Below are 26,343 nucleotides of genomic sequence, written 5' to 3'. Positions count from 1 at the left end.
AGTCTTGCTAGATCAAACTCAACAAATAAGTCTTTCATTGGGCTATGGTAAACACGCCGAAGACTCAGTATTTTTGTTTCATATGCATCCTGTAAAATTCCTTTTTAAGTAGGCCTGCCAAATCTACAGAAGTGTAAAGTGGAAAAACAAATGCCTTTGAGTGAAAGTTCTGAAACATGGTATCCTGATTCTGGCTTCACTACTCATTGTTTTGCATTATTTTATCCTCCTTAGAGATACAACTTTCCATAACAATTTTAACTATCCTTCAACTTTCTTGTGGTAGGTGTATATATAATATATATATAATTTGATATCTATGAAATCAAACTCATAACATATTGTGTACTATACTCTTTGTTATGGTTGAAGTTCTTTGATATCAGGAAGTAATCGATCTCCATTCAGCAAGCTACTTAAGTGTGTGCCTAAATTTAAGTGCAAGAATACTTCCATTGAAATCTCTTATGGGGATGAGACTTTTAAAAAAAACTTTAAAGGTAGAGGCATAGTTCTAATAAATATTAAAAATAAATCTGAATTTAATAAAAAAGAGCCCCCCCAAAAACATGTTTTTGCTTAAAACTTATCAGCTTCCATGGTCTGTATGGTCGTACCCTTATAAACAAAATTCATTATCTCTTTTCCCATCCAATTACTGGGGGCTTGTTCACTCTTTTCAATCAATTTACGTGTTCTAAATTTGGTTTTATTAAACCAGGTGAACACCTTACCAGGGTTGTTTGACCCCAGTACTCTTTCCTACCATGGCAGGGACTTGATGATCTGCTCAGGTCCCTTCTGACTCTACCAACTATGAAACTGAAATAGCTGCGCTGTTTAGTGAATGCCCAGTTTTATCAGGAAATTAAACAAAATCCGGTTCCTGGCATAACACAGTTATTAAGGTGTTTGATGTTTGTTCACTGGTACTGAACCTAAAATTTCTGGTTTGCAACCAAAGAATCTGTATTTCAGAAATCATAAAAATGTGATCACATTTTTTATTTAAAGGTTGAAAGAATCATGACTGTTATGAAATGTACAGCTGTGCACCAATTAGACTAGAATGAAAGTGATTGATAACCTTGTAAAAAGAGTTCATGAATGCAGCTGAGTGCCAGATAAATGGTCTTCAGTCAGTTGCATCTCCCATCAGCTGTATGTTGGTACATGTTTCTGCAATTCCATTTCTTTCTTTTGTTTGAAGTTCTATAAAGAGTTCTCTCTCTGATTAGGAAATCTCTTGCTATATATGGGAACTAAAAAAAATACATTTCTAAATTCCGTTATGTTAACAAAGTCCTTTAAAACTCATTCTCTATGGACTGTGGTAATTTTTTTAGCCAATTCAGAGGTGGTGGTGGTGGGGAATCGCATCTCAGAAATGTGCATCTGCTACAACTATTACCTCGGCATGCTCCAGCAGCCATATAAATAAGGAAAATCTCTTTCAATGCAACCTGGATGAAGCAGAACTAAAGTAGCAATAGGTTTGCTACATTTGTATTGCTACAAGAGTGCCTAGAGGTTAGTTATGGTTGTTTGGGAGTGATGTAGCCGTGATGGTCCAGGATTGATGCTATAAGCTAGGGGTTTTGTGCATGGTATCTGTACTGCATGGTTGGGATTAAGTTAGGCAAGCTTTCGAATGCAAGGCAGTCTTCATCAGGTGTTACCATTCTAATTGTGGAGGTTAGTTACATCATACAAGTTACAAATGAATCATGTTTTCAATACCACACTGGGTTTAGTCCCAGTTAGGGCAGTTTGGTGTTCTTCTGTATTGTGAGTGAATCTGTACCTTTTGGTTGTAGGTAGCTAATTATTAAAATAAACAGATAACTGCATGTAAACCGCTGCTCTGTATTAAAGAGATTAGATACAGAGTATCTAAAGCTTCTCAGCTTGATTCTGTACCCTTGTTGTACAGTATTCTACATTCATTAGCTACCTTTTATAGTTCCCTTTCAGTCTTAGGAAGATGAAAACTCATTCAGCCACCCTTTATCCATCTGTTTGCTCTTTTATTACTTCTTTTTGTGGAGAGTTTATAGCGCCCTTCAGAGTTATGCATTAGTTTTATACTTTAATAGAATTTTGGATGATTTAAAGCAAGGCTTGTTGCATATCACACAGGCTGCATCAGGATGAGCAGCGCATCCCTTGGCTCACATGCTATTCAGGTGCCTCTCTCCTACACCATGCTGTACATGTGCCCCCTATCCTCCTACACTGCACTCAGCTCAGTCCCCTCTCATCTCCCCGGTCCTCCTCCTCAGCTCCCAGGCCACAGGCTGGGCTACATAAAAAATACTGGGTACTGCACCATTCTTTAGGGCAGGGGTGGGCAAAATGTGGCCCGACAGGTGTTTCTGTCTGTCTCACGGGGCCCCTAAAAAACTTAGAAAATTAATATTTATCTGCCCCTGGCTGCCTGTCATGCAGCTCTTGAGGAGAGCAAATTAACCTCTCGGGTGCTGCAAATTAACAACCCGGAGGCTACAAATTAACCCCCTTGGGCTACATGTGGCCTTTGGGCTGCCAGTTGGACAGCCCTGATTTATGGAAAGGAAAGACTTTTTGCGGTCTCTGTATCTTCCGTGTAAGAGAGGTCCCAAGCCTGCTTTTCATTCAGAAGGTTGTCTGTCTATCCCAACCATGCAGTTAGTCAAGTAGAAGATATCACCCACAACGGTCCTTGCTTTTTACATGTAACTATTTTTAACAGTGAAGGAAGTAATGCTGTCTATGTACTTTATTTGGCTATGTGAAAGAAGACTGCTTTTTACAGCTGTTACCTGGATTTTTATGACAGGGCCGTTGTTCGTTACAATGACCAAAACCCATGTGATAGCTGCTTCAAAAGAAGCTTTTTACATCTGGCAATACCGTGTGGCCAAGAAGCTCACAGCAATGGAAATTAATCAGGTGGCTCGGACTAGAAAAGAAGGCAGAGAAAGGTTTGTCTTCAAGCTTTGTCTTTTTCCTTCGCTTTATCCATTATGACAGAATTCACCTTTCTCCTCACACTTGCTTGAAATAGTTGCTCCGCCACCTTTCATTTTTATGAATTTAAATTGGCTTATTCACCAGTCAGTCTGAATATATAGCCAGGAATAGCTCTTTTATGATAACGTGTTATTATCTAGACCTTTCTTAGAATGGAGCTTGTTCACACACTCCTACCTCGGTGACTTCCTGTTTAGTGTCTCCCCTTGGTAGCTTCCCTTTTTTCCTGCCACTGGCAGAGCTCCATATTTTTCCCACCTTTTTAACCTCTGTAAACTCTGTCCTTAGACACATTCTTCCATTTCTGTGACTTTTAACTTCTGCTGCCATTTTGATGACTCCTAGGGCTACTTTTCCAACCCTAAGTTGTCCCTTCTAAGCAGGCCCATGTCTCAGACTATCTTTGACCTCTTAAGTTGTATATGGCCTGCTACCATAAAATGATAGACTCATAGAAAAATGTGGCTGAAAGGGACTTTGGGAGGTCATCTGATCATCCCTGTGCTCAAGGCAGGATTGTCCTTGACTAAATCATCCCACCCATCTCAGACTCAACAAAAGATGCACTTGCTGCATCTTTCCTCCAAAAGGCTTTCTTCTCACTCTTGTCTGTAGGAGTGGCAGTGAAACCATTACTCTCCAAAGAGTTGTGATCTGAGCATGATTTTATTTTTAACTGTACTATGTCAGCATCTGTGTGGAAAGCGATCTCAAAATCCACCAGGTTCTCTCTGTTCCCACATTTCCATATTTGTGTGTCGCATTGTGTCTGATTACTGTATTTACTTACATACCACACTTGTCTTTCCCCCAAAAATTAGCTTTCCAAAATTGGGGAGAGGGAGTGTATGTCTTATGTGGGGAAGCTGATTTTTTTTTTACCTAGAACTGAAGTATAGAGATATTATAATATTGTAAGATGCCTGCTGCTGCTTTTCTTTCTCTCCTTTCCTACAGCTTCAAGGAGGGAGAGCAGAGTCTAGCAGGGACAGGTCTAGGGGGACGCTGTGGTTGGATCACACCCTGCTTTGGTTCGTGCTCCCAAAGTTTAAAGCCAATTGCCTGTCAGCATCAGTGGCATTTCTTTTCAGGCAGTGGTGATGGGGACAATTGGTTTATTATATAATCTACCTGGGCACTAATACATGTGCAGTGAGGCTGTCAGAGCAGACTCGATTAATTGAGTCTGCTGGAGTGTGGTAATTACTATGATCCAACAGATTTCAGCATCATGTGTTTTAGTGTCCCTGCGCTGAAAAATGGTGGCGGGGGCACTTTAACTAAAGCTTGTTCAATGAGCTTTAGTTAAAGCACTGCTGCTGCCATTTTTCAGCATGTGATGCTCCAGGCACTTTAATTAGAGCAGCTCCAAAAGCCACTCTAATTAAAGCGCCCACTCCTGGAGCATGTGTATAAACACCTCCTGATTCCTGCTAATTGTTCTTTACTCCTCTTGCCGCCTTAATGGTCTTGACATTCTACAAATCAAGCTATTTCTTCCTTTGCAATTTTCCTGTCTTCTAGCTACCCTTCTTCTATTTCAGAGCCCCGAATTCTGATTTTAGCTCTTTTCAAAATCCTAGATCTGCCCATGGTGTCCAGTCTTTAACAGCACAGTTTCAGCTTTTGGCTCAGCAGCCAAGAGCTGTTTATATGTCATATATGAAAGGGTTAAAACTAGCTTTTCCCTGAACAGGAAAGGGAGGGTGAGTGAGCTGAAGGTTAGGCTGTGTCCCTGCTCTATGCAGCCATAACTGTGAAAAAATGTTTTCTTCTTCATTTATGGCTTTCCAAAAATGACGTGTGTGTGTCTTATTTGTGGCATGTGGAAAAATATGGTTTTTATTTGTGTTATCACAGTACCTAGTGATTCTGCTTATGGCTCATGATTCCTTTGGGCTAGGCATTGTACAAAAACAGAGCATATGGATTGTTTTTGCCCCAAAGACCAGTTCAAGGTTATGTCTATACTGCTGTTTTAACTGCTGGGACAGTGCTATGGAAGCTGTCCCTTTTCTGGTGCTCATGCATCTCTGCCACTAGCTGGAATTTTCCTGCCACCACCAGAGCTACACCTGGCAGACAAGTGAAAACATGCACTCTGTTGGCATAAAACCACATTTTGCTTGCAGGGTGATGTCCATGCTTGGAGTTTTGCCAGCAGAGCAACATTTGACTTTTGGGGGTAGTCCTAGCCAATATATTATGGCTGGCAGAGCTAAGACACAACAGATGAAGACGGGATCACCAGGAAACGAGCCAGTATTGGTCCTTATGATAGATCTCATGACTGCCAAGGAGGAGAGTTTTGAGGATGCTTCTGAAAGGAGATAATGTTCTAGTTTTGTGAATAAAGCATGAAGGCGATGAAAAGGAAACATGGGTGATGGATGCCAATGTCCAAGTGTGAATCAATCTCTTGCTACTGAATGAGGGAGGATAGGAATGTAGGAATGGCTTGTGAAGGGTATTGAAAGTGAAGACTAGTACCTAGCTTGTTTTTGATACAGCGAGGAATAACTTTACTTAGAACTGATTTAAAAGAACCCTTTCAGAGCTTAAAAACAGTCTTTCAGGAATTTGCCCAAATTGAAGTAATTTTTTTCAGCCTTGAAGTCCTGTTTTTTCACTTAAATTGATCCCTTTTACTTTTGGCAAACTTCAGGATCTATCACATTGATGACACTCCTTCAGGAGCAGCAGATGGGGTACTTGATTACAGCAAAGCCATTCATGTAAGTACCATTTTTAACCAGTAAGTTATACGGTCATTGTTTGCTTGAAAGAGAGCCTAGTGTTTCTCTGTTCCATTTAATGTGTATTGGAATAAATAGGGCTATTAAATAGCAATTTTTTCATTCCCATTTCATATATGTTGTTTTGCCCTATCCTGTTCTTACACACCATTTTTCTTATACATGCTTTGTAAACGAGTGCATTCTCCTTTTCACAGAACTTCAGAGTTAGAAGGCTAAAAACGTAGATACCTACCTCCAGGAAGATATAGTTTGAATAGGATCCCTGTAAAGGGAACTGGGGAGAGGTAGGCACCTCCAAAAAGGGGGTCACAAAGTCTGGAGAGATTTAGAGGTAACCAATAGGAAATGTCTGAACTCCTGCTACTCTTAGGAGCTTAGATGCCTGACTCGGGGCTGCCCATTTGGACCTACCATTTATTTGGGATCCAGAATGAATGGTTCTGCTTTTGAGGTATGATGCCTAACTGACTCATGGTGGTGCTGGTGCCTCTCGCATAATAGCTTTGTGGATAAAGGACTTGCTTAGGCTGTAGGAGACCCTGGTCCTTCAGTCCCTCAAGTCAAGATTGTGTATTCATTTTATAATAAATTTCATGATTAAAAAAGAGAGAGAACCATAAGAATAGGGACCAGATCTCGGGCTTCACCTCATCAGTTGCGTGCCCTAATTACAAGGTCACACAGGCAGGCTCCCTCTTCTTTGTTGGCCTCATGGCTCTTCCATTGGCTGCTCAGTGGTCCCACTTCAATAGGAGGGGTTGAAGGGTGCTTCCATGCTGGTGACTGGTGGATGAGGATACACTCCTGAAAAGTGGGAGATGCGGGTTTGAATTTCCCCAGGCAGTGTGAGGCTAGAAGCCAGGTCTCCCACTTCCTGTGCTCTAGCTATTTCGTTCTTATGCAGAGATTTGAGCTGGTGTCAATGCCATCAGGAAGAATTAGCCATGCTTGGAACTCTGCTATGGACCTACCTAGCACCAACCTGGATTGCTGTTGAACTTAGGTGGAGTTGTGGGTCTGAGTGATCAAACTGGATTGCCTCTAAGGCTGTGAACAGACATGCATTTGTAGTGCTACAAGTGCCTCAGAGCAATGAACATAGCTAGGAGGGAAGCGGTGGTAGGACAGGACGTATGTTCACAGCCTCCTGGCTGGAGCACTACTAAGTTGCCACAACGGCATGCTTTCCAGCCAGGAAGTTGCTCCTTTCCTTACCCCCACCCAAGGGGAGCCTGTCAGTGAGTCTGATCGCTGACCTCTGGCACTCTGCCCTGCTGGGGAGGGAGCCCACCAGGCAGGCTATCAGTGATCAGTGGGAGAGCCTGCTGCTTTGCCAGGCTTCAGAATAACAGCAGTATCCCTGACAGCTGGGCATAGCACTCATGGTTCTTGCAGCAGTGATGATGCCAGCAGCAGCAATCCTTGTCACCTCCCTCCCTGCCAATCATGGTCTCTTTTTGACAGCACTGCCATTCCCTGTCAGCTTGTCCTGCTCCACCACCACTTGTCTCCTTTCCTCGTATTATGGGATGCTTGGGGACTTAGAGACCCCCAGTAGTGGTGTTATATTTGGTTTACAAAACAGTGTGGTTTCAGTCAGGGACATTTTTGTAGTATTTCTGCCATTTTTTAACATGCTGGGGCATATTCATCTGTCCCTTTTATTTCTGTAGTGCTGCAAAGGCATTTGTAATAATGTAGATATAACATCTGTCCACAGCCTAAGTATTCACAGAAGTTCAAATCTAGGCAACATGGGAACTTTTTGATCCAGAGTGGAGGTGCCATCTGAATTTAGTCGCATACTGAGTTTTGTGGCTCTTTTCACTCTTTGGAATTTAGGGGCTTCAGTTACACATGAGAGCCTGTTGAGGTGCCTACAAAACTAATCTGGATCTGATCCACAGCCTTCATATGAGAGAAATTTAATAAAAGCAAGAAAACAAGGTGTGAGTAACCATTATTTTTAAAAATAGCTGATAGCCCCTCTTATTGCTCTGTTGAGATAAAAACACAATTAAACTGAACCAGGGGCTCTTTTTTTATCTCAGCCTTCCATGCTCACTTTTTGTTACTTTGATATTCTGTTGAAAAGTAGGGTTTTGTAGGCTTTCCATGTCTTCATATTGTTTTACTTGTCCTATGAAGCATCTCTTACACATTTGCATTAAGCAGTCTGCGTACTGTTTCCCACTGTTTGATAGCTCCTTCCCTGGTCAGCCCCTGTAGATCCTTGTGGTGCGTAAGGTTTGTGTATTTATTGTTGACAAATTTTATTTCTCTATTGTCAATCCCCAACTGTTGGGGGAGTTAACCTCTGGCTTAGATTGCAAGAGGCAGAAGGCATAAAAGGGAGCAAGTGAAGTCCAATGCACAGATATATTTGAAATTAACAATAACAAATAACAGATTTGTCTTTATTGAAGCACATTTTAAAAAGTTTAAACTAAAGACAGCATCTCTGTGATTGGACCTTTCCTCAGTGGCAAAAATGCAAGCCCATTCCAAATTTTGGATCTCCTGGTATGAAGTTCACTGTATTTATGCTCTGCTACTATTCTTGGACACTAAGCTGCTTTTAAAACTAGTGTTCTGATAGTTTGTATATGATTTTAGGGAACAAGGGATCCAATTTCAGCAATAACAGCATCTGATAAGACACTCATTGTGGTAAGTAACAGTTTATATAATTTGTGATTGTCTGCCCATGGGCAGTGTAAGTCAAAATAACTTTCCATGTGGATTTACATAACTGTTCACATTTGAAGGAGTGAAAGGCTTGAATCCTTGTTGCAGGGGTTGGCGACATAGGGCCTGCAGCCAGGATCCAGCCCTCGAAGAGATTCGAATCAACATGGGAAATTGGTGCTGTGCTGCTGTCCCCCTGCAGCACTGTCTTCCACTGAGGAGCCTGCTACTCTGCAGCATCTGTGCTTCCCTCACTGATGAGAAGTCAGATTAGTGCAGGCAGCTGGCTGTTGGGAAGAGGTAGAGACTTCCATCCTGCAGCCACACTAGGTCGATGGCCATCTCGGGCAAAAAAAACCCTTGCCTTATTGCATTAGTGTAGGAGGCAGGGTATTGGCATCTTACAGACTAACCAATGTAGTTCTGTGTGTCTGTCTCTCCAAAGTAGACCTGTATATACTTTGGTTAGTCTATAACAGGGGTGTCTGACATGTAGCCCATGGGGCAGATCCTGCCCATGAACCATCTAATCTGGTCTGTGGGACTAGTTCTGGCCCCACATGCTGCATAGGGCATGTGGGCTGGACCTGGGCACACACTGCAGGCAGCATGGGGTTGATCTGGGCACTGCATGCAGCCCATGACCTTTACCCCCCATCAGGGTTGGCTGGTTCAGCAAATGGCACAAGGGGCTGGACTGCCTGTTCATGCTGCGTTTGGCACAGGGGGCCAGCATGGGTAATGCGCTCCATACGGTGCCCCACCGACAGCTCTACATGCTGGCTTTGGGTCCAGCAGGGTGCTACATGGAGCATGCACCCCAAGCTGGCTCCCTTGTGCTACATGCAGCGTGCACACCACAAAGCAGCCCTGGGACTTGTGTTTAGGGCCCTGGGGGGTGGCATGGCATGTGTGCTGCCTGTGGCATGTGGGCTGAATCCAGCACTGCATGTATCGCAGGGTCTAGGGTGTCAGTAGTGTGCAGTTTCAGACTTAACTCCCACACAGGCTAAAGTACCAGCACCAGCCCACATGTAGGCAGCATGCTCCCTGTGCCAGCCTCAGGGGCTGGTGCATGTGGTGAATGGCAGGGAGTCTGTCCTGGTCTGGTCTGCAGACTGGCTCAGGTGGGGCCAGATGAGTTTGCCCCTGGTTTGTAAGGTGCAAATCTACCCTGCCTCCTACTTGACTACAGGTTAATATGACTAACTACATCTTATTATGTTACTGCTATAATCACATTGCTATATTGAGACAATGTATAAAGAGATCAAGATTTATCTTCAACTTTATAAACCCAGTTTGTGCATCAGAAATGAAAGTATTACTTGGCTGTCATCTTAGAAGATTTACTAACACTTGATGCATTCTGAGTACAGTAAAATGCATGTAAATATGAACTGACCCTGAACACACTTTTTTCATATGCATGATCTGTTTTATTCTTCATTTTGTGCTTTACAGTAAGCATGTCTTCTCACTTGGGTGCCAGCTGTGCTTCAAGTTTGTTTGCACAGGGATGATGTTCTCAGCAGATTTATTGCCAAAAGCAATGAGTGTCTGCATTGCAATAAAATTGTGTATATAATATTATGATTTATTTACACGTTCAGAGGCTGGGCAATGTGGTAATGCTTTGGCTTTTTTAAAAAAAAGCCTTTTAAGTTCAGAGTTACTATTTTATTTAGTGTTGGAAGGTATAACATAAATAAAACAGGGTCTTTAAGGAGTATGGCTTCATTCACCCTAGTTGCTAGGTGTTTTTCATTTATTATGACAATCAGCCTTTTGTAATAAGGAGCCTGTCATATTATGATCTCCATTTCTTGTCATCCATTTTACAAGAAGTATGTAAAGGACAGTCCAGTATTATACTGCTTGCCAGAGTAAATGGATTAAGATAAAGGTGGGGGAAAAGAGCATAGGCTAGTAGTACAATTACTTGTTTTGTTGTGTCTTGCACTTGTGAGCTGGTTGTAAAATGGATCTCAGGATGTCTCTCCCAAACCTTAAATCCTTGGAGTATTAACTATTTAACTATTTAAGTATTAAATATTTACATGAGATGATAGCATCATATATGACTGTAGGCCATTTATATTTTATTCTACATTACTATGGAGAGAAGTGATAGTATCATTTTACTATTTAAGTTTCAACCTCAAGCATGACTGTACAAGACAGATTTCAGGACAGTCTCTGCAGTAGTCCCTGCCCGGTGGCTTTCCAGCCCAGAAAGACAGATATAAGAAAATAGAGCCGAACAAGAAAGGATCATTCTAGATTCTTAATTTGGCAATTTTTGTATCGTTTCCCTTTATGGCTCCCACAAAATAAGTAGGCCTGTTGAGGAAAGTAGGGAAGTCCAGCAAGGTACGATTGGGAATTTGTTCTATTTATGAAACTTGGAATGTGAGAGAGATCTCTAAAGGGCAGCCAGGCTGGTAATGTTGGTATGTTGGTAGAATGCACAGAATAATTGGAAACAGATTAGAGACAAAGATCTTCAGTTATATGAATTGTTACATGGCAAATGGGAAATAAGACAAAATTTAAGTGGTCATATCCAGAATTTTGCTTGGTTTTGTCAGATATAAGTGGAAAGAAGCCTTACAGCTATCAACTTGTAGGGTGGGGGTTGAAGAGAAGGTAGCTACAATAGTTTGTATTGTAGAGAGGTACTTTGCCACATTAGTCTGACGTCATAAAAAAGGTAGGGTAGATTTGCACCTTATAGACTAACCAAATCAGAGATGCATAAGCTTTTGCAAGCAGTGGCTTACTTTATCAGGTGCTATGAAGAATCTGTAGGAATTAGTACTTTATACAGAAAGTCGTGATTAGAAAGGGTGCAAAGGATAGAATGCAAACATCGTGTAGCCCTCAAGGCTGAAATGAAAAGTTTGGTTTCTTTAAAAGAGAATAGTTGGCCTTAGACTAGGTAAATGGGTTAAAATAAGAGATGAAAATGAGATTATGATGCAGGACTGAGAAAAACATGATGGCATCAATACACAGAAAGAAGTGGTTTGGGAAGAAAAATCAGGACCATAGTTTTGGTTATGGCAAGCTTGAGTTTAGAAATAAGCGCGTGGGATTGGACAGAGGGATAAACAATAGGTGGAAGAAAGTAGAGATATGATTCTTTTAGCCTAGTGATTTTAAGGAAACCAGAAAAAAATAGGAGTAGTGATTCTTTTAAACAGATTGATAAAGAAACTCTCGTTTGAAAATTGCTACTCAGAGTTTTGTTTAATGCTGTAATACAGTTCCTCTTATTTCTTCTGGATTGTTCTTCATCCAACAAATCTTTAGTTTAGGACAACATATAAAGAAAACATATCAAACAGTTTAATATTAGGAAACTATCTTTAATAAACAAAAACTACCTTTTCCTAGGGCCGTGAATCTGGCACCATTCAGAGATATAGTCTTCCAAATGTTGGTCTAATTCAAAAGTATACCCTGAACTGTCGGGCATATCAGCTTTCTTTGAACTGCAACTCTAGGTAAGTTCCAGATCAGCAATCTGACTTTGAGACAATATTCTAATTAATTGTAAGGGGTTGCTTGTGAATTATGGGGATATATCTAGGTGAACTTTCTCTTTTGTCAAATTATCTAGCCATCAAATGTCCAGTTTGATTTAAACCTTTACCCCCACAGGCTAGATGGGCAGTGCCCTGTCTGTTCAGGGGCCAGATCTGGCTGGTGGTCCCAATATGGCACCTGGGGCAGGTGCAGCAGGCACCATCAAGCCACATGCAGGGTCTCAGCCTGGCCTGCAGGGGAAGGGGGCATGGCTTGGCTCTGCAGGGGGAAAAAGGAGCATGGCCTGTCCCCAACCCAGCCCTGCTTTGAGGGAGGAAGGGGTGTGGCTCAGTCCTAATTGAGATGGAGGGGTGTGGCCCAGCCCCAAGGGAGAGGGGGCACAGTCCAGCACCAATCAGCTGTGCAGGGCTTGGGGTTTGGGATTTTGGCAGTGGGGAGAGTGGCTGTATTAATGGCCACTGGTCCCCCTCTGCCAGATTACCACCCCAGGGGGAACTTCGTGGACTGGATTCCAAGGCTCTGTGGGCTGCATTTGGCTTGTAAGACAATGTTTGAGCATCCCTGGTTTAAACATTTGGTGCCTGAGGCTGCAGACAGACATATTTGTAGTGCTGTATGTGTTCTTGTGGCACACAGAAAGTAGATCTTCAAACATGCATGAAACCTGTAATGCTACAAAAATGGTGCAAGCACCACATGCAACATCCAAACAGGCATATGCACCACTACAGCGGGGTTCTTCCTCCCCCAGTATCCCACAGTGCTCTGTTCTTTCTTGTCTCCTGCTCCCAAGGAGGTAGGCAGAACTCCGTGACAGCTCAGTGGGGAGCAGAGCTGCAGCTTGGTGGGGGAAAAAGGGCAGGCTGTCAGTGCCAGGGCTCACTAACTGGCTTCCCTCCCAGCTACATCCTTGTAACATAATATTCCATATTTTCTTTCATACATGCACCTTATTTTTGAAAAGCAGAAAGAAGAAGAAAAGTATTTCTTTGTAGTAAGGAACTGAATGGCAGCAGCTAGGGAGGCAAGTCTGGTAATTGTTCTGCTCTCTCTGGATCTTGTGCAGACTTAGTTTCAGTTTTGCCTGGTAAGCAACAGAAACTGCTCCTACCCTCCAATTTCCAGCAGCTGCTTTTTTGGTTTTTTTAAAGAAAAAAATGGTGCTTGTATATATGAGAAAATACGGTGTTTTTTACCATTTCAAAGTGCTGTGGTATATCTGGCTGCTGTAGTCAGCCTTGCATATAACCTTCCAATGCTCCAAACAGCTTCTGAAGACAAACCTGCTCAAACTGGTTTGCCTAGGCCTTCCTTACTCCATTGTCTAAAGTTTGTTTCTGCTGCAGTTGAGTTATCAACAAACTGTTGTTTGGGAGGGTTGTAATGTAGGTCTTGCCAGCAAAGGTGATTACATATTGATAGAGAGACATTCATGATACAGTGGTTTTCATAGCAATAACTACATAACTACTACTACACTTTATCATGCATTAGTAGGTGCATGACAAACAGGTCCAAGGAGGTGAAACTTCCCCTGTGTGGCATTGGTTAGGCCGCAGCTGGAGTACTGCGTCCAGTTTTGGGTGCCGCACTTCAAGAGGGATGTGGACAACCTCAAGAGGGTCCAGAGGAGGGCCACTCGTATGGTTAGGGGCCCGCAGGCAAAACCCTGTGAGGAGAGATTGAGGGCCCTGGATCTCTTCAGCCTCTGCAAGAGATGGCTGAGAGGTGATCGTGTGGCTGCCTACAAATTCATCAGGAGGGATGGCAAGGAATAGGAGACGCTGTTTACCAGGGCACCCCTTGGAGTAGCTAGGAACAATGGCCACAAACTGACAGAGAGCAGATTTAGGTTAGACATCAGGAAGAACTTATTTTCAGTAAGGGTTGCCAGAATCTGGAATGGCTTCCAAAGGAGGTGGTGCTCTCCCCTACCCTGGAGGTCTTTAAGAGGAGGCTAGACATGCTCCTGCATCTGACCCCAGCACTCTTTCCTGCCCAGGGCAGGGGGTCGGACTCAATGATCTGCTACAGTCCTTTCCAACCCAAACATCTATGAGTCTGATTTCGTAATATCTAGAGGGCATCCTTATTCAGGGAGTAACGCACTGCCTGGGATTTAGGACTGCCTGGGATTGTCTCCCTTGAGACTGCACTAGTCACCTTAATTTCTCTGCATATTCATTTCCCCATCAGCAAAATAGGGATAATAATTTCTCCCTCGTCAAGCATATTGAAGTGCTGAATGTTATTAGTATTATTTTTTTGAGTCTCTCTTCCCATGGATGCGCACACATGGTTCCCAGCATTGTTTTTAGGAATTAATTGCTTGATTTCACTGTTTCTGATTAACACAATAGATGCATTGACTTTCTAATTGTATTTTTTATATTAAAGAACACGATACAATCTGAAGTTCTGCATTTCAAACCTGTTTGTTTAATTTCTTAGCAGGAAACTTCACATTATGTAGAACTCCTTGACTCTCTTAGAGAGAATTCTCTATTTTATTAAGCTAACATACTAAGGGAGAATCCTGTTGATCTCCACAACTGTTTAGAATAAAGCTCAGGAAAATGTGGTTATTATGATTTATCAAAAATGGCTTTCTGATTTTCAGTTATGCAGACATATGTGTTTTTTTTTTTACAATGGAATATTTAATTACTGTAACTAATGTTTATTATTAAATGTGCCAATAACATAATACAAAAATTATAGAAGCATTTTTATAAATATTGGAAATGAATTTAATTGAAGACTGATGCTTAGTTTTAGGGCATAATATGGGGTCCATCCTTTTGGTGTAGCAGTTGAGGAGGATGCCTGCTTAGATTAAGATTCTGCAGTTTGCTCAGTTCCTCCTCTGAATCTCCCAAGATGCACTGAATGGGAGTTGAACACATTTGAACCTTCAAGGGTCAAGCCTACTTGGGTTGATATAAATTACTGCTCTTCCAAACTGTTTTCCTTCACAATCTGTGTTCTTGTTCTTTTTTTTCCATATCAGTTTATATAATGGATAGCTCCACTGAAGTCAGTTGCTGGTGTTAAACTACAATGAAATCTCAATCAGGCATTTAGTTTATTTGATCTATTGGTGAATAATTGAAAACCTACAGCTTTAAATAGTACTAATCAGCTGTTCTTTTTCTCCTCCCAACCATGCTCCTTTAGTCGTCTTGCTGTTATAGATCTTTCGGGTGTTTTGACTTTCTTTGACTTGGACACACGGGTAACAGACAGTTCAGGACAGCATATTATAGGTGAACAACTGAAGCTGGAGCGCAAAGATGTCTGGGATATGAAATGGGCCAAAGATAATCCAGACTTGTTTGCAATGATGGAAAAAACAAGAATGTATGTCTTCAGAAATTTGGATCCTGAGGTAGGTAAAAAAAAGAACATATTAGTTACTTCATAATGTATCATAGTGATTCATTCAATTATTTTGGGATTCTGATCAAAGGGCTTACTCAGTTTGTTAAAATGAAGTTAGGCAGGCTGTTACTTACAGACCTGAGATTCAGGTAGGTATCTAGAAGACTCCAAAAATGTGCTTGCTTGTAAGTGTTGCTTATAGACAAATGAATGATAAACGTCCAGATATGCTAGAAAGATAAGTAAACATGGAAACTCTTTTTTATGTTTCTTATATAAGATTCCAAAAATGATGATGATAGTATTTATATTTTCTAAGAGGAATTTCTATTTTTTTAATTGAAGAATAATGATAAGACATGTAAGCTCCACCTCTTTGTTCTCATTCATTGACATTTTTCTGATAAACAAGATACTGAAAACAAGTTTTTGCTATTTAACAGATTTTAAATATGCACTTAGATGCTGACATTGCCTAGTGTTATTGGTCTGAGTGTTAGACATGTCATTAAAATTTAAATTGGGGAAGAGGAAACTGATTTATAATATATTTAAATATAATTGGATTTATGTAGAGTTGCTCATTATGTTTTAACCTTATTAACTTTAAGGAACCCATTCAAACATCTGGATATATTTGTAACTTTGAAGACTTAGAAATTAAATCTGTACTTTTGGATGAAATACTGAAGGTAAGGATAGCTTTTGTTTTAGTAAACTGTATGCATGTTAGGGCCCTGGCAGATGTTACAATTATGACATGATTAACATGGTAATTGTGCCATAAATTGTAAAATACTACATGTATTTTAAAATACTATATGTACTACCAGCTACAAAGGTGTTTCATATAATGCGGAACACTTTTATAGCTGGTTTGAATCGCACGTTGAAATGGCATGTGTGGCATGTGCCTGTCAGAGCAGGAGTTTTCTCAAGTGACTCCAACTCTCAGCTGAGCATCTGGATCAGCACAAGGCAGTCCCAGGTCTTTAAAAACCCAGGGTATGGAAACCTGGGTTGGAAAGAGGCTGTCCAATATCAGTTCCCTGCCCCCTAGGCTTTTAAATCACTGTGCCTGAAACCCAGCTAGATGACATGTAAAAGCCTGAGGTGCAGGGAACTGGGATCAGAGAACGCGCTTCTGGAGATGCTCTTCCATCCCAGTTCCCAGTGCCTGGGGATTTTACATACCCGTATGTGAGGGTTTAAAGGTATATGGAGCAGGGGAAACCCATGGGGCTCCTTCAGGGCTGCCCTGCATAGGTTTAAATCTGCTGGTAGGTGTGGATCATGATCCCAGGCTCCATGCACACTGCAAAAAGCTGGTTCGGAGACCTGTCCTCAGTGTGACCTCCATGCACTGACAGTCACATGACTGGGATCTCATGTCTGATCCCAACAGTTGCACATCCTGCCATGCATGTGTGGTATGGTAGGACACATGATTGTTGGGATCAGGGATCAGATTCCATTGCCCCATTGCATCTTTAAGTGAATATCTGCCAGGAGTCGTAATGATTTGCATAATGGATATTTCTAATAGGTGGGAAAGAACAATGTTGAATATCAGTCTGTCTCACTTCATTGTTATAGAATCCTGAACATCCTAACAAAGATTACATAATTAATTTTGAGATTCGATCCTTACGAGACAGTCGAGCATTGATCGAGGAGGTTGGGATAGAGGAGTCTTCCCAATTCATAGAAGATAATCCACATCCCAGACTTTGGTAAAATCCTTTTTCATTACCCTTTCTCCTTCTGCTCCCACTGACTCCTAGACTTTTCTGGTCATGTTAGAAACACAGGTCCTCAGCAGATATAGATCAGTGTAAATTTATAGCCTTCAGAGTTTGGAACTATAGGTAGTTCAAAGAACAAAGTTGATTTTTTTTTTTTTTTAGAATTACCAGTATTTAGCAGCAGCATGAAGAACTGCTGTGCAATTGCCTTGTGTTTGGAGGCTGAGTGGGTTATTCTTGCTTCTGAGAGTGCTGCTCTCGGCATGTGTTAGGTAAATAAAGTATTTATTCTTGAAATGGGAGGCTTGTATTAAGTTGCTTCTGGAGTGTTTACTGTGAAATGATATTGGAAACCAGTTAAGTAACCTAGTGCTTGCTTGTCTGGCAAAATTAGTTTTTGTCATCATGGCAAAGGCATGGTTCTTAACCTTAATTTGGTACAGTCTTAAAATAGGCTATTGATTGATGGATTCCCTGCTATAAGAAGATAATTTACTGGTGAGAGAGCTGGTCAGGAAGGTGCTAGTCTGCCTGAATTGAAGCATTCCAAAGGAATATATCAATTTTGGGGAAATGTTTGAAGGAAACCTGCTTAGTTTCCCTCTACCCTGCTCCTAGTTCATTGATAACCTGGTTGGCAGGGATCATGAGAACCAGGGTTCATCAGGCTTCCTGGCTTCTCAGCAGCTCACCTGGATGGCTGCTGCAAAGTCAGGTCTTGAATTGCCATGTCAACTTTCCAGAATTTTTTTTAGGCTTGCCTAGTGGATTTCTCTGGAGTTGTCCAGGCCTTGCATGCTACTTAGCAGCCCTCCTGGCAAGGAATTTAGGAGCTGCAATTTTTCCAGGCTCCCAGCTTTTCAGCAGCTGATCCACTGAGGTGCTTAGCTGCAGGGCTTGCTAGGCATTTCCTAGTTATGAGCCTTAGTTGTCGTCTCTTCTGCGTAGTGATAGTGCTAAAGCTTCTTTGCGTGTGGTTATTTAGCATGACAAGTGTTTAAATAATTGTTATGCTACTGGGATTGTTTGACGATCTGAGTTTTGCTTAAATGAAGGGAGTTCCCAACATCTTCCTCACAGCAAACCCTCAGAATGAATCTTGAGGTGCTCTAGCACTGTTCTTTTACACTACATCAAAAAGGTTACTGGTGCTTTTGAAAATCCTGAGTTTATAAATCTAACTTTTGGTATGTTTGTAGACCCACTGCTATATATTACAAGTCTTGAGAACTTTACATTAGTACAATATAACTTACATACCTATAGGGATCTCATCATTTTATTGTCACTGATAGCCATTATGGCAGTGTGAGCAACATTGCACAGCTATTTTAGAGGTTAGCAGAGAAGGATAGTATGTTAATAATTTATGAGGAGTGCTCAAGCCCTGCCCCATGGAGCCATGGGTCAATAACTTAGGTGTCAGGGAGCAATGATAATTAACACTACCATCCGCGCCCCCCCCGCCACTGCCATATTTCCATGTCCTGGATCAAATCCAGTCCCCCGGGCAATTGCTTTGTGGCCTGTGGACCGACCTGACACCACCCATTCAGCCCATTGGGTGGAAGGGTTGGGCACCACTGAGTTAGTGAAACAAAATAATTTGAATGAGTTGAAATTTGGCAAAATTCACACTTGTACCCTTGAAGTAAGAAACATAGGCTATTTATAGAACTAATATCACAACCCCCCCCCTTTTCTAAAAAAATTGTACTGCTTACAGCAAAGTGGTCCAAGGCATTTCTCTGTTTCTGGTGGAGAGCAGAATGCCTGCTACTGAATCACCACCTGCACTTCCTGCAGCATCTGAGTGTTCCTGCAAGGTCTCAGTCAAGCACTGATCGCTGTATCCATTTAATGTATTGTTCTTTATCAAATATCTGTATTACAGTAGTAACCAGAATATTCTGCAATGGGCCCCCGTTTTGCTGCGTCCTGTAGAAAAATATAAAAAAGAAAGTCCAAGTCTTTGCCTTGATGTTCAGTATAACTTAAGTATAACACACGGGAGAAGAATTCAAAGCCAAAAAAGCTGAGGAAGAGCATACATGGAGAGCTCAAAATAAGAAACAGTGGGATTTGAAGAAGAAACAAGCTGATTCTAGGGTATGGGTAGTCAGTTGTATGGGTAGCAAGAAAGAAGATACTACTGAGACTGAGTAGAGGTAAAGCTTCAGTAAGCAAAGGCTTGACAAGGGAGAGGCAGGGCCCAGTTGTGTTGAGCCTTTAGGACAAGATGCTTGAACCTGATATGGAATAAGGAAAAGGGGAATACATTCAAGGAATTTAAGAAAGTGTGACATGGAAAAAGTTTGGAAAAATTATTAATTTAGCAGTGTTTTGATTTGACTGAATGGAGGGCAGGTGAGAAGGATGGACTATTTTTTCATGTTTTGAAATGATCCTGATACTAACCGTGCTTTTGCGGAGGAGATGGGGTGACAACATGAGGAAATAGAGACTTAGATACTCTTTAATGAAACGCAGACCCAGTTCTTAAAATAGAATTCTAAGATCCGGCCCAGTGTACTGTAAAAGAAGTGAAGAAAGAAACACATCTGTGAACACAGGACTTACAGAAAGCTTTTTAGTGGCCCATGTCCCAAGGCTGACTGCATGAGTGCCATAGTAAATAACTTAATGAAAAATGTCATTGACAAGAAACTGTGGCATGTTGCCAGTCATTTTTAATAGTCCAAAGATTGGTACTACACGTATCTACACGTACTACACGTATTGGTATTATACGTACCTGTAAGTAGGATAACTGAATGTTGAAAGTTTGAGGAATCTCTTTTTTCATGAAGGTATCCATGTTACTGAACTAGGTGAGCTAGTTTTGGCCCTGTTTATTTCAGTATAAATCTGACTGTGTGTTTTGTCATGTTCCTGTAAAAGTTTTATGTAGTGGGATCACAAAGTGCAGACCAAATCCTGTTGATCTTACTCTGTTAAAAACTGCTAGTTACTGAGAATTTTGATGTCTAAATAAATGCACTGTTCAACCACGATTTATACAGAACAAATTTAAAATTTGAAATGATCAGTTGTGTTTATGCAACAGATTTGTTGCAGTTAAGATTAAGGTAATGCATGCACTGCTACAGCCTTAGTAAATGAGAATACTGTAGATGGTAGATTCATTTAATTTTATAAGTAACCCTTCTGGTTATTTGCTGCAAAGCCTAAAGCAGATTATGAGTTGATACTTTTAAAAATCTGACATAGCAAACATTAGATTGATAGAAATCATCTTTGATGCATGTTTTGAGTTGACTAATGTAGTCACTGGAATTTTGTCAAGAAGTTTTGAAACACTATATGGTGAGAATGCTTTAGTTGCATTGTCTTTTATTCGGTATGCTAAGTGTCTAGATCTTAGCTTTATTTTTGAAGTAAATTTTAGGTTCATCCAAATGACAGATTAACATAGGTTGCTCTCAAGGTAGGGATCTTCTGTTTATCTACAGGATGGAACAGAGCAGCCTGCGCAGTGGCAGTGCAAGCTTCTCTGTACTGCCCAGGTGGCATACCTCAGTGCTAATCTGGAGAGAGTGGGATGGAAAGGATAATTTATTCTCCATAGCCCATTTAAGTGTGGGTCTTCAAACCCAGATTGCCATCCAGGCTTCTAGTTGTAATCTGCAGGTGAGGAGATGAATCTAACTGAAATTGGAGTGAGGGAGCTCCTTTAGAGCCATAAAGCCTCATACTTTCAGTCACTGACAACCTAGGTCAGTCTTGAACAGGTGAGCTAGAGGCTATTCCTAATCACTTGCCAAAAACTTAGGTTAGACAGCATACAAAATGTAATTGTGGTACATGGGCTCTCAGATTTGAGATTAAGTGTGAACTGTAGATGCGGATAGAGTTGCCCCTAATTTGTCTGGCTTTTTCTGACTCATTAAGTGGTTCCCAGTACCATGTGCTAATATAGATGCATTTCTAATAGCTATCAAATATTTTTTTTTCCATACAGGCGTCTCCTGGCTGAAGCTGCTCTTCAAAAGCTAGATCTACCAACTGCTGAACAAGCATTTGTGCGCTGCAAAGACTACCAAGGAATTAAATTTGTTAAGTGCTTAGGCAATCTGCAGAGTGAATCAATGAAGCAAGCTGAAGTGGCAGCCTACTTTGGCAGATTTGAAGAGGCTGAAAGAATGTATTTGGATATGGACAGAAGGTAATTACTAGAAGCAGTAATCCCAACAATAGGTCAAGGAAAATACCTGTTAAGTAGAGGCACTAAAAAAAAAGTGGGGACATTTAAACAGTGAGCAGGTATTTATTCCTTTCACAATTTACAATTTATGGAATGCGAGAGCAAGGTTAGAGAAAGAGAACTTTCCCTATCGAAAGGTAAAAGAATACTCGACAGACTTCCATTAGTTACCACTATGCTATAAAAACAGTAAAACTGAAAGGGAAATTATTTATAACTGAAAAAGAGATTGATTTTTACTTAGCAATTAGGCAGTGAAAGTGCTGTGTCTTCTAGAAGCAGAATGCAGTTGTTGACACCCTTTAAGGCATAAAGCAGTGAAGCACGCTCTGTTTCAAGCAACAGAGATAGATGGTAGGAAGTAGCAGAGAGCAGCGGGTCTATTTATTTCCTGGCTTCTTCCAGATAGGGTTACCTACCTAGAAAGTGTTTTGGTAACAATTGGTGCACTCTGAGGGGCTGGAATTCTAGGCAGCCCTTTCTTCCTTGCCTTACTACTGTGAAGGCTGCAAAGCACTTAACAAAATAAGGCTTCATCAAGTATGTTTCCTTTTCAAATATAGTTTGAAAATTCCTTTTCAGTATGTTCCTATTTATCTATCCCAGAGATAATCAATAATTATTATCACTAAAACTTTGAGCCTCTAAGGCCCTTGACATGTTACACTTACGATGTGATTAACAAAATCACATCTTAAGTAGTGACTTGGCTACGTGCTCATTTAGTTAATGCCATGATAAAACCAGGAATAAGTGACAAAGTTATTACCGGGGTTCCAGGTTTTCCATTTGCCAAGGAAAAACATGGATTTTCTCCTTTAAAGGAGAAAAACACAGGCTGGCAAGGGGGTACCATGTGTAGTGCAGTTCCCTGCTACTGTGCACACTCCTGGGGAGGGGTCGGGCACCAGAGGTGACATGTTGGAGGGCATGGGGAGGTACATGCCCCCCAGATTTCTATGCCTACAGAAGGGCACAGGGCTGCAGCCTGGGTGGACCACCACCGGGTAGGAGCTGCCTCCTCATTCCAGTGGGTGGGACCCAGTGCAGGAGGGCAAAGCAGGGTGGCATGAGCCCCATGCTGGCACCACTGCCTTCGTGAGGTGCCCCTGCTCACCGCTGCAGTAGGGAAGGGGTACAAGCTGCCCCCCATTGCGGTGGCGGGCAGGAGGTGCCTCACCTTCGTGGCCATGGCAGCGCAGCTGGTACTGGGCTCATGGTGGTGGTGGCAGCAATGAATCTTGCTGCCCTGCTCCATTTTCCCATGCTGGGTCCTGCCCAGTGGCCCGCGGAGGTGGCTCCTGCCTGCTGCTGGTCCAACCAGGCTGCAGCCCTATGCCCCTGGGCATAGAAATCTGGTGGGGCATGTATCTCCCCATGTCTCTCAATGATGGTGTCATCTGTGGTTGGGCACGCTGCCTGCTGGGGGAGGCACCAGGTCAGTGGCACGTAGGGGGAAGGAGGCTGTGGGTTGGGAGTGAGGAGCATCAGTTGCCTCCATGGGGATGCAAGGCTGCCGTCGCTGTCGTTCTCCAGGGGCCCAGACTGGGGACATGCGGGGACCCTCAGGCCCAGAGGCGGCTCCTGCTGGAACTCCCAGGCGGTCCCAACCCACCCCAAGCTTGAGCTGTGGGGCCCAAGGCTGCCAGGCAGTCCTGCCACGGCAGATCTTTGCGGGTGCTGGTGGGAAGCGGGCTCTGGGTGGCTGCAGGAGGAAGGCAGGTGGGGGGGCACATCCACCCACAGCCAGCCCACATCCAGGGCCCCAAGTAGCTGGGCTGGCAGTGCTGGGGTTTGGGGAAGGTGTTGCTGGGCCATGGTGGGGCTGTCTGGTATCCTGGGGCTTGGAGCAGGTCGGGACCACTTGGGGTCCGCTAAGCAAGTAAGCCGGGAAGTTTGGGCCCGGGCCAGAGCTGAGGCTGGAGCAGCTGTCTCCAGCCCAGGCTGTCTGTGGCCACCACTGCTTGACTGAGGGCAGGGTGAGCCCACTGCTGCTGGGGCTGTGCTCGGGTGGAGGGTGTGCCCCAGGCCTGGAGCAGCTCTGCAGGCACTTGCTCAGCTTGGGCATCCTGCTGGGGTGTGTGGGGGGTCTCCCCTCCCACCACTACAGGCAGCCCTCCTCCCCAGGCTCCAAACCCCCCACACCTTCACAAATTCCTCCCCCCGTCCCTTCCCTATACCCACCCCTGAACCATACAAAGTACCTGCCTAGTTTTGCATCATTTTAAGTTTTTCTGCGCATAATTTTGACTTTTTATCTGTGTGATTAAAATCGCAATTAATTGTGACTAATTTTTAATTGCGTAACAAATTGTGATCGCATTTTTTAACCATTTGACAGCCCTAATTAAAATATGCTGCTCTGGAGGCTGGGACCACTCATCAGCTGATAGTTTCCCAGCTAGGGCAGCACAGGGAGCTCCTGCAGCTGGGAGCCCTGATCAGCTGATTAAACTCTCAGCCTTGCAGATCCCAGCTGCCAGGCTCCTAGCCACAGGAGCAAACCTTCTTTTTAACATCTGTCAGTGTCTCTTAAGTGTTTCATTTCTCCATGCTGTTCATCTGCCACGATTGTAGTTCTGAAGACGTTTCTCAAAATATTGGTGGCTATTTTATGTTTTTTTTTACTGTTACCTAGTATTTTCTGATCCTATATATAGAGACCTTGCTATTGGATTACGGATCAAACTGGGAGATTGGTTTCGAGTACTGCAGCTTTTGAAAACAGGTTCAGGTGATGCAGATGATGCCCTTCTGGAACAAGCACACAATGCTATCGGAGACTATTTTGCAGATAGGCAAAAATGGTATGGTTCTCTGAAGAAGAAAATAGAATGGCTGTTTCATAATTGAGATTGGCTAGATTCCCTCCTACCCCGAGTTAAGATTAGTACAGTGTGGGGGAAAAGTCAAGAAGCTAGTCAGCCAGAGTGAGGAATAACAGCATGACCCAGAGTGAGTACATTTTATACTTGCAGAGTGAGTTGATTTCATTAAGGCATGTATCCTACCATTGCCTACAGTTCTGTTGCAAGAGGGAAGGAAGCAATAATCCCAGCTGGGCCAGGAGTTGGGTCACTGAACAAATTCTGAAACTTCTTAAAAAAAATTAAGGAAATATCAAGGCAGATAGTTTTGTTAAGATGGAGTTAAGCATAGTGAATGTTGTTAGTAAGAGGATGATGAAGCTCTTAGCAAAAAGAGAGAAAGAAGTAAGATTGCCTTAATTTTGACATTGTTAGTTATCTTAAACCCAAACTCTTCAAATTAGGTAAATGCAGATTTAAGGCCACCCAAACTACGTTAATTTTACCTGTATAAGGAACTTGGCCCCCAAAGAGACTGAAGGCCATATTTTTGGGTGTGTAACTTTAAACATTTTGAAAAAATGCAGTGCCTAATTTTTCAGAAATGTTGAGCTGTTGCATTTTCAATTGACTTCAACTACAGTGACGATCAGACCGTAATTGTTAAAAGCCGAGTAGTCAAAATTGGTGACGCTCAAATAGAGCACATTTCTGGAAATTGTTATAAATATATCTGTGGTTGCTTATGGTCCATGACAGATTGAGCAAAACAATAATAATAGGGTTCTTGACGCTTACCCCTACACTAACCAACAAATCTTATTAATCCTGCAATTTAAGGAAATATTGAAACTAAAATTTTAGTGTGCTCTAGGGTAGCATATTTTCCACAAGAAAGTGAACTTATATGAATCTGAAAAAATATATATTTTAATTTGTTTAATGACAAAGTTACTTCAGTTATGTTTAGTTAGCACTTTATTAACATTTACAGTTTTTATATTAGTAACCTTTTTTTTCTTCTTAGGATAAATGCTGTTCAGTATTATGTACAAGGAAGAAACCAGGAACGTTTAGCTGAATGTTACTACATGTTAGAAGATTACCAAGGACTAGAAAATCTGGCTAACTCACTTCCAGAAAATAACAAGTTACTTCCTGTATGTATAAGAACTGGCTGTATCTTTAAGACTCTCTGGTCATGGCCTCGTTTACATTAGCTTTTTGGTTTTGGTTTGTTTGGTTTTTTTGCCCTAAAATTTTTCAGGGCTGCTTTCACTGGTAGTAACAATGGTCATTGTTGTCTTCTCGTGTCTCTATACCATAGCAAGAATGGTAATGTTAATGGAAATGAATGTCAGAATCATTCCAGAGGCTTGAAAGAGGGAGAGAGCCTGTCAGCATGATCTAATGTGATGTCTTAAGTAAGAATTAAGAAAAATTGGTAGTTTGCATGTTTTCCAAAGTATGTGGAAAAGACAAATCATGTTACAGTGAATGGCATTTTAATATAGCATGCTATTTCAGATCAACGCTGTCTTCCAACCGTGTCCTGGTCTGCTAAGTTCTCCAACATATGCACTAAATCCTAGGAAGAAGCATCCCAGTGTCTGTAATTCTAAGATTTTTACCCTGTACCACTAATAATTCTGAGCCAATGTAGATCCAAGAAACAAGTTGTAAAAGTAAAATATATTCCTTAAGGTTACTGTAGGGTTGTTGGTTGTAGCTGTGTTGGTCTAAGGACATAGGCAGGCAAAGTTCTTTGGGAAGATGTGATATCTTTTATTAGACCAACTAAATAGTTGGAAAGAAGTTCTTAGCAAGCTTTCAGGCACAGGGGAGACTCTAGTGGTGTTACATGTTCTCCAAGGTAGAAAAGAAGCTAATTTACAACAAGCAGGTTTGTGAAACTGTAAGTTAGTAGAAGTTTGGAAGACAATAGGTAGAGATACCCTGAACCTCGCTAACCTCATCAGCAGAAGCAAACTTCCTTTGACCCAAACCACATCAAATGGATCCAGACCATGCTAGGACAAGAAACGTAAAACCTGCCAATGCATCTCCACCAGTCTCGCAATAACTACACCCTACAACAGGACAATCACTATTCCTGGATCTTACACCTATGCCTCCAGAAACACAATGCATCTCATCCAGTGCACCAAATGGTC

General features: G+C 42.0%; 1 protein-coding gene across 3 annotated transcripts in view; it reads left to right on the top strand.

Moving 5' to 3' along the window:
- WDR35 (WD repeat domain 35) overlaps window positions 1-26,343 on the top strand; it is a 76,556-nt gene that overhangs the window by 38,141 nt on the left and 12,072 nt on the right. For all 3 annotated transcript variants that reach the window (XR_002098155.1, XM_019520790.1, XM_019520791.1), the window contains 10 exons: window positions 2,819-2,963; window positions 5,678-5,747; window positions 8,388-8,441; window positions 11,859-11,968; window positions 15,189-15,399; window positions 16,004-16,084; window positions 16,989-17,125; window positions 21,120-21,323; window positions 24,023-24,169; window positions 25,197-25,329. Coding sequence is in view for 2 of the 3 variants with exons in the window: in XM_019520790.1 (XP_019376335.1) it covers window positions 2,819-2,963; window positions 5,678-5,747; window positions 8,388-8,441; window positions 11,859-11,968; window positions 15,189-15,399; window positions 16,004-16,084; window positions 16,989-17,125; window positions 21,120-21,323; window positions 24,023-24,169; window positions 25,197-25,329 (1,292 nt within the window). In the remaining variant the exon portion in view is untranslated. The remainder of the gene's footprint in view (window positions 1-2,818; window positions 2,964-5,677; window positions 5,748-8,387; window positions 8,442-11,858; window positions 11,969-15,188; window positions 15,400-16,003; window positions 16,085-16,988; window positions 17,126-21,119; window positions 21,324-24,022; window positions 24,170-25,196; window positions 25,330-26,343) is intronic.

This window comes from Gavialis gangeticus, unplaced genomic scaffold, assembly GCF_001723915.1.
Source record: "Gavialis gangeticus isolate Ggan-Ray unplaced genomic scaffold, GavGan_comp1, whole genome shotgun sequence".
In the NCBI taxonomy this organism is placed as follows: domain Eukaryota; kingdom Metazoa; phylum Chordata; order Crocodylia; family Gavialidae; genus Gavialis; species Gavialis gangeticus.
Note: the sequence above shows the minus strand (reverse complement) of the source record. Positions and strands in the feature narration are given on the sequence as shown.